Raw genomic sequence first — 7319 nt, forward strand, 5'->3', positions numbered from 1 at the left:
CTCTCACCCTCCGCATCTCTGGCCTGTACCCCAGTTCTGTATGAATAAATAAATAAATCTTTAAAAAATAAATAAATAAAAAATAAAAAATAAAAAATTCCTCAAATCAGTGAAACTAACGATTGATTCTTTGAGAAGATAAACAAAACTGATTAAACACTAGCTAGGCTAAAATGAAAAGAAGACAGACAATAATAAAAATCAGATTTAGAAGTGAAAGAGAGAGATGACCACAGATGACATAGAAATAGGGAGGTTCATAAGAGATTTTTATGAGAAACTATATGTCAATACATTTAAAAACCTTGAAGAAATGGATAATATTCTAAAACGATATAGTATACCAAGACCGAACCGGAAAGAAAATAATTGAATAAATCAGTCACAACTGTGGAAATTGAGGATCATTTATTTTTTAAAAATGCAGGGTCATTTATTATTAAAAAATACCTTTGTCATCAAAGATAAAGAAAAGCTGAAGAAACTGTTCCAGATTAAAGGAGAACAAAATGATATGAAAAATAAACACAATAAGGGATCATGGGGAAAATACTGTACTGGGGAGGAAAATGTTATAAAGGACATCCCTTGGGTCAATTGATAAAATCAGAATGTGGATAGGAGCTTAAATATAAGGATAGCATTTCTAGTTTTAGATATTTAAGTCTGCTTTGAACCTTTGATACATATCTTTACATATACATATAGACATCTATTTGATACATATCTTTACATATACATATAGACATCTATTTTGTTATCTTGGCTAGATACTAAGGGATAGAAAGGCTGGGACATATAGAAAGGATATATTTAACCTTTTAAAAAACCTATTATATCAATATTACATTTCTTGAAGTTGCTTTTTCTGTTCTTAGGAAATATACTTTCATGTATTTAGGAGATAAAGGGTACCCATATAGTAATATTTTCTGATTCCAAGAATTTGAAACAAAATGAAGAACAAATAAGGCAAAATTTTTTTTTTTTTAAAGATTTATTTATTTGTTCATACAGAACTGGGGTACAGGCCAGAGATGCGGAGGGTGAGAGGATTCACCAGACAGAGTGGGGAGCAGAACAGGCAGATCTATGAGGTACACTGCTGAGGGGAGCAGCGGGCGGGCCAGGAGAGGTCTGCCACGCCATGTGGATCTCCTCTGGGCAGGCGGGCATCGAACTCATGCGGAAGTGGCTCTAGTTTCCCAGTACAGTGCTTTAACCCGCTGTGCCACCAGGGAGGGCCCCAAATAAGGCAAAATTTAACTGGTGAGTTTAGATAGAGAGTGTATGGGAATTCTTTGTACTACCCTTGCAACTTTTCCATAATTTTGAAATTATTTATTTCCAAGTAAAAAAGTTAAAAAATAAAAGCAATAACAGGTTAGAATGGGTTCTTAAAATCAGTAGTATGCTGTTAAAATCTATATGAGCATTAAGATGTATTAATATAATTTTGATAGCATTTAATCTAAGAATTTCCATATAGTTTTTCTCAATTTCTGTATCTCAGTGTTGCCTGAAATGATAAAGGATTGTTAAATGAAGTTCTTTTCCTGGATCAGCAGCCAATCTCCTTGGATAGAATTGAAGATCTGTTTTAACCATATTTTTCAGTTTTTAGAAAATATGAAGTGTATGATAGATTCCAGACTCAACTTATGATTCTTCAGCTTTAAAATGATATGAATGTGGAAGCAACTAATACTACAAGGGAAAAAACCCCAGAGAAAAATGTTAAATCTCAGTTATCTTAACTTCTGAAATTGAAGACTTAGGGTTGATAATAATTTCACATTATGTAGGAGGAAAAGAAATACTTTTCATTTCTTCTTAGGTGGGACATAGAAATAAATCTATCCCAGAGAGTTTTTACAAAGACTTTACTAACCAAGGCTGCAGTTTCCTTAGCGATCTTCACGTATATTCTCCATCCCTGAATGGGGTTTGATTAGAGATGCCCACATTTACATGCCTCCCCTTGCTACTTAGTAGTTAGACAGCTTTCTGAAGACATGTTCAAGCTAGTAATCTAGAATCTTTCATATGTATGCGAAAACCAGAATGGTTCCCAAAGTTCACATTTTCTGGTCACTCAGAAACCTGTGTACCAGACCTGTCAACTCATTTAGCTGCATACCTGTGAAATTTTTTTTTCATATGTTAAATTTTTTTCTTCACCTTCAGCTTTGTCTCTATCAGCTGGGCTATTTTTGTAACATGCTTATCATGGATGGAAGGGATGATCTCTTCCTGTACACTCAGCTTTCTTTTCTTATGATTCCCCACCTCAAAAAAAAAAGGGGGTGGGGTGGGAGAATGCAGTAGTGTTCTGGATGTTAGTATTGCTCTCTCTCTCTCTCTTTTTTAAAGATTTAATTTATTTATTTATGCATACAATAGCTGGATGTAGGCCAGAGATGATGCCAGGTAAGAAGACTCACCAGAGACAGAGGAGGGAGCAGCACACTCCCCACTGAAATACACTACTGAGGGGAGACAGGAGAGGTTTGCTGTGCCAGTGTGGGTCACCTCCCTGGCTGGGGATCACACTGTGCTACATTGGCTGCTGATAGCTGCATAGTGCTGAGACTTAACCCCTTGTGCTAACAGGGAGGCCCTGCCTCATATTTCTTTGTGAAAATAATATGTGATTAATAATTCAGAGAAATACTTGATATCATAGCTACCTCCTGGAGATGAATGTTGTGCATGAATTTCAGGCCTGAGAAACCCCAAGATTTATCTATTTCCTTAAAAATATTTAATCTCAAGTTCTTAAACATAGAAAGCTTTACTTTAGGAATACTGATTAATATCACACAGGACAGTAGGATTTGGTGGTGTGTGACCTGAAGAACTCTAAATTTGAAGAAACAGTGGAAAACTAGAAATAGTAGAAACATTTGTCTCCACTTTAAAAAGCTACTTCTAGGGCCCTCCCTGGTGGCACAGCGGGTTAAAGCACAGCACAAAGAAGCTTAAGCCACTTCCTCATGAGTTCGATTCCCGCCTGCCCCGGAGGTGATCCATATGGTGTGGCAGAGCTCTCCTGACCCTCCCGTTGCTCCCCTCAGCAGTGTACTTCCTCGATCTGCCTGTTCTGTACCCCACTCTGTCTCTGGTGAAGCCTCTCACCCTCCGCATCTCTGGCCTGTACCCCAGTTCTGTCTGTACGAATAAATAAATAAATATTAAAAAAAAAAAAGAAGAAAAGCTACTTCTAGATTTTATTTTCCCGTGAAAATTTTCCCCCACCCCCCATGAGCAGCTATAATTAATTGTAGATGTTTTCCTGACCAGCTTTTGGCTATTCTTTTCTGACCTGTGAAAGCTACCCTTGACATGAGGAGGTTTAGGAACCGGCGGTATAACCAAATAGACCTAAGAAGATCATAGACAGGTTGCCTTACTGGAGGCAACTAAGCAGAGTTGTAGAGCATAATAGGGAGGCTTAGGGGAAAGCCGCTGCCCAATCTCCTTATCCGCCTCTGCTAGCTGCCTGTCTGATATGGCCCTCATGGTATCTCATTTTGAGCTACTAAAAAAAAAAAAAAAAAAAAAAAAAAAAAAACACCTAAGTACATCTGAAAAGATGTAAAAATTATTTTTTCTAAGTTTTATTTATGCATACAGAACTGGGGTACAGGCCAGAGGTGCAGGGCCAGTGAGAGGATTCACCAGAGGGGTAGCAAAACAGGCAGATGGACGAAGAACACTGCCGAGGGGAGCAGCGGGTGAGTCAGGAGAGGTCTGCTGTGTCATGTGTCACATCCAGGGCCAAAGATGGAATGCGCACTGAAGCAGCTGCTGCCAGCTTGCAGTGCTGCATCCAAACCCGTTGTGCCACCAGGGAGGGCCAGATGTAAATATTATTAACTCATGCTCACTGGGACCAGGGCTGATGGAGATGAGCCATAAAGTCCCCTTGGCACCTGTGCGTTATTCACCTGTTCCTCTTCCTACCCACCCTAGGCTGCCACACCTGACAAGGGGTGTCCAAACTGGGAAATAAACTCCTTTCCTCTCATTTTTCTCCTGTTTCTGGCAATGCACAGTCTGTGTTGATCTTGACTTTTCCTGTTAGTCTTCAAAACAAAAAACTCAGTGCTGTAAATCACTGGCATTTTCTCTCTAAATGATTTCGGTATTGCATTACATAATATAACCAGTGGGATGCAAGAACTGTAAACTATTTACTGTGAAGTCATATTTCAATTAAGTAAGTACTTCTTGTGTTCCCTTGGCATCTCAGCATCCCCAGGCTCCGGCATTTGCTCAGCTGTTACGACTCCGGAGAAGCTGTGTTCCTGGGAGAGCGCTACGGTTACGGTCTGGGCTCGGGCGGCTACAGTTACGTCACCGGCGGAGGCGGGTAACTATGAGCTTGGCTTCTGCAAATACTCTGAATAATAAACGTCCCTTTCCACAGTGCAGAGGTGTGTCTGTTGGAAATCCATACAGAACCTGTAACCGATTTGTAATCAGCCGTTGTTATTCCAATAGGAGAGTGAACATTGACTTTGCTATGAAAAGACCTCACAGTAAAGACTACGCTGCCTCTTGAAGAGAATATAAAAATGCATGTCGAGGTACTTTTGTACAACTGTCCCTGTAGATTGCCTCTAGGCAGCAGCCAATTTCTTTTGATTGCCTGTTTAAATGGAAAAAAAAAAAGGATAGAGATTTTAGTTTCAGAAAATAAGCCATTATACTTTTAAATTATTAAGTGCTTATAAACCATTATTATGGGAAAGGGTGGTAAATAGTTTAGACTTAAGCAATTAAGTGTATTTGTGTAGGACTTATACAGGTTTTAAATAACAATTAAACATTAATTTTTTAAATGAAACATCTGCCTGATCTCTTCTGGGGAAAGATTTTCATTTGGTTTGTGATAGTTATATCTATTGATCAGTTAGCCTTTCTATACTGTAGTCTATACTATTGGGGTTTTTAGGGAGCATCAGCTTGTTATCAATCATAGTAATTTAAATTCCTGAAGTAGATGTTTGTTGAATATCCACTATGTGGCATGGAACTGGATTCTAAATCTCCTAAAAAACTAGGACGCTATGTTCTTACCTTGTGGTATAGAAAGAACTACTTCCACGACCACCCTAGAATCACTGCTGAATCAGCCAGACCAAGCAAGAACACCTGAAACAGGACTCATGCCATCCTATGGTAGAGACAATTCTATACCACAAGGTAGAACACAGTGTCCTAGTTTTTTAGGAGATTTAGAATCCAGTTCCATGCCACATAGTGGATATTCAACAAACATCTACTTCAGGAATTTAAATTACTGTGATTGATAACAAGCTGATGCTCTCTAAAGACCCCAATAGTATAGACTAGAGTATAGAAAGGCTAACTGATCAATAGATATAACTATCACAAACCAAATGAAAATCTTTCCCCAGAAGAGATCAGGCAGATGTTTCATTTAAAAACAGCCTGAGCAGCAGTGCTGCACTTTGTCAGGCTATGGCCTGGGTCCACCGAATTCATCAGTAACAAGAGTTGGGAATCCACGTAAGCATGTGAAGGGGAAGTCCAAAATGTGCTGACCTCTTGATTAAGAAAAGATAAAGCCAGTTTTTGCTTTCTGGTAATGATTTAGTTTTCTGGGAAGAGTGAGGGCCTAGGAAAGATCACAGCATTCACCTTTTGAACCAGCACTTTTAAAGGTGCCCTGATGTTTGTCTATGAATTTATGTATTTGGGAATACAAAGGTGTTCATGTGCTTTCAACATAGAAGTGACATTCTATATTTTCAGCAAGAAAACAATTTTGTTGTCTTCCCTGTCTGTTGGATTTAGCTGCTACTTCTTGAGACCGGCACTTGAGTCTTTCTCTGACCATACTTAATCAGCATTGTTTTTCATGATTCCAGTTGGTCATTCATTCACTCAACAGGCCTAACCTGTGCCAGGCAATAGTGGGGATGCAGCCGAAAGCCCCCATTCCTTCCCTAGAAGAGCTCGCAGTCTAGTGCCAGATTGGCACATGTTACTCCTCCTCTCTGGGCATGTGGAGGTTCTTCTGAATCTCCATAAGGGCACCTTTAATCTATTACATGTTCAACATCTACCTTGCTACTAGGTATTTCCCATCACCTACAGTTTTTCCATCTTAAAACTTTTTGCCATCATACCATCTCTTTTCCCCTTCAGAGCTTCTCAAGAATTCACTACTCTCATCTCTGCTTCCTCAGCTCCTTCCATCTGACCTCTCTGCTCATCCTTCTGCCTGACTGACTTGCTAAGGTCTCTGGTAATCTCCGTGTAGCCAAATCAAATAGTTTGCCTCCACTGTTTTTCTTATTTAGCCTTGTAGCAGCCTTTGAAATACTGTCTCTTCCCTGAAACACTTTTTTGCTTGCTTTCCAGAACAGTCCTGTCCTTACTTACTGCTGTCTTTCAAATCAGACCTATCAGTTCCTTTACCTGTGCCTAAAATATCTGTGTTTTCCAGTCATCTCTTTTTAGTCTCTCTTCTCTTCACTTTACATTCTTGTGGGGTGACTTTCACCATGGCTTTATGCTGAGTTATGTTCAAATCTCTATACTCAGCCTAAAACTCTCTCTGATATTGTGAGTTGTATCCATCTACCGAAGGACACCTCTGCTGGGATAATCCACAGGTATAGCAAAGTCGACACCTCCCATACTGACCTCATCATTTCTGATGTTAGCCTTGTTTGGTGTTCCAGTGCGCCTCGGTCAGGGTGGACACCAGCATGTGTGAGTTCCTGCTTCAAGGAGCACTCACTGTTTCTCTTCTTCATTCCCTATACTCCCCTGCAGTGAACTTAGTCACAAAGTGAAATCAGTTTTTTATTTGAAATGTCTCTTCCCTCAAGACTCCTTTCTGTCCATGTCAGTAATTCTGATCTGTCACTTTCATTTCTTTAGTGAGTTCCTGGAGGCCACCACCTCCTGATCTCCCTCCTTCTCTTCCTTTTCTATTTCTATTCTACTATTCCCTGTACTCAGTCAGGAAAACCTCCTGAAGCACATCTGTTCTTACCTCTTTCTTACCAAGAGGGCGTCACTAACTTCCTGTTGCTTTTGTTTTTCTCTAAGAATGTGAACACTTTCTTACTTTTGGCATCTTAAGACTAGAAATAATCATTCAGACATCAATAAGAGGCAAGGTGATTTGGGATTGAACCTCAATTTAACCACCTCTTTTGACTCATCCACAGGTAAAGTTTTAACCAGGTCTTTTTTTCTACCCTCCTGTCTGTGGGCCCAATTTGCCCTTGAAAGGGAGCCCCAATTTGCTACTCCCCTGTGAAGGGGTCCTCTCT

The 7319-nt window shown here is 39.7% G+C and overlaps 1 protein-coding gene across 1 annotated transcript in view; it reads left to right on the forward strand.

Moving 5' to 3' along the window:
* The window catches only part of B3GLCT (beta 3-glucosyltransferase), a 103782-nt gene that overhangs the window by 81232 nt on the left and 15231 nt on the right, over nt 1–7319 (forward strand). Inside the window, exon 13 of the mRNA XM_012723141.1 lies at nt 4256–4375. Within this exon, the coding sequence (XP_012578595.1) occupies nt 4256–4375 (120 nt within the window). The remainder of the gene's footprint in view (nt 1–4255; nt 4376–7319) is intronic.

The sequence above is a fragment of the Condylura cristata genome, unplaced genomic scaffold (genome assembly GCF_000260355.1).
Source record: "Condylura cristata isolate star-nosed mole 26May11 unplaced genomic scaffold, ConCri1.0 scaffold00010, whole genome shotgun sequence".
Taxonomy (NCBI): Eukaryota; Metazoa; Chordata; class Mammalia; order Eulipotyphla; family Talpidae; genus Condylura; species Condylura cristata.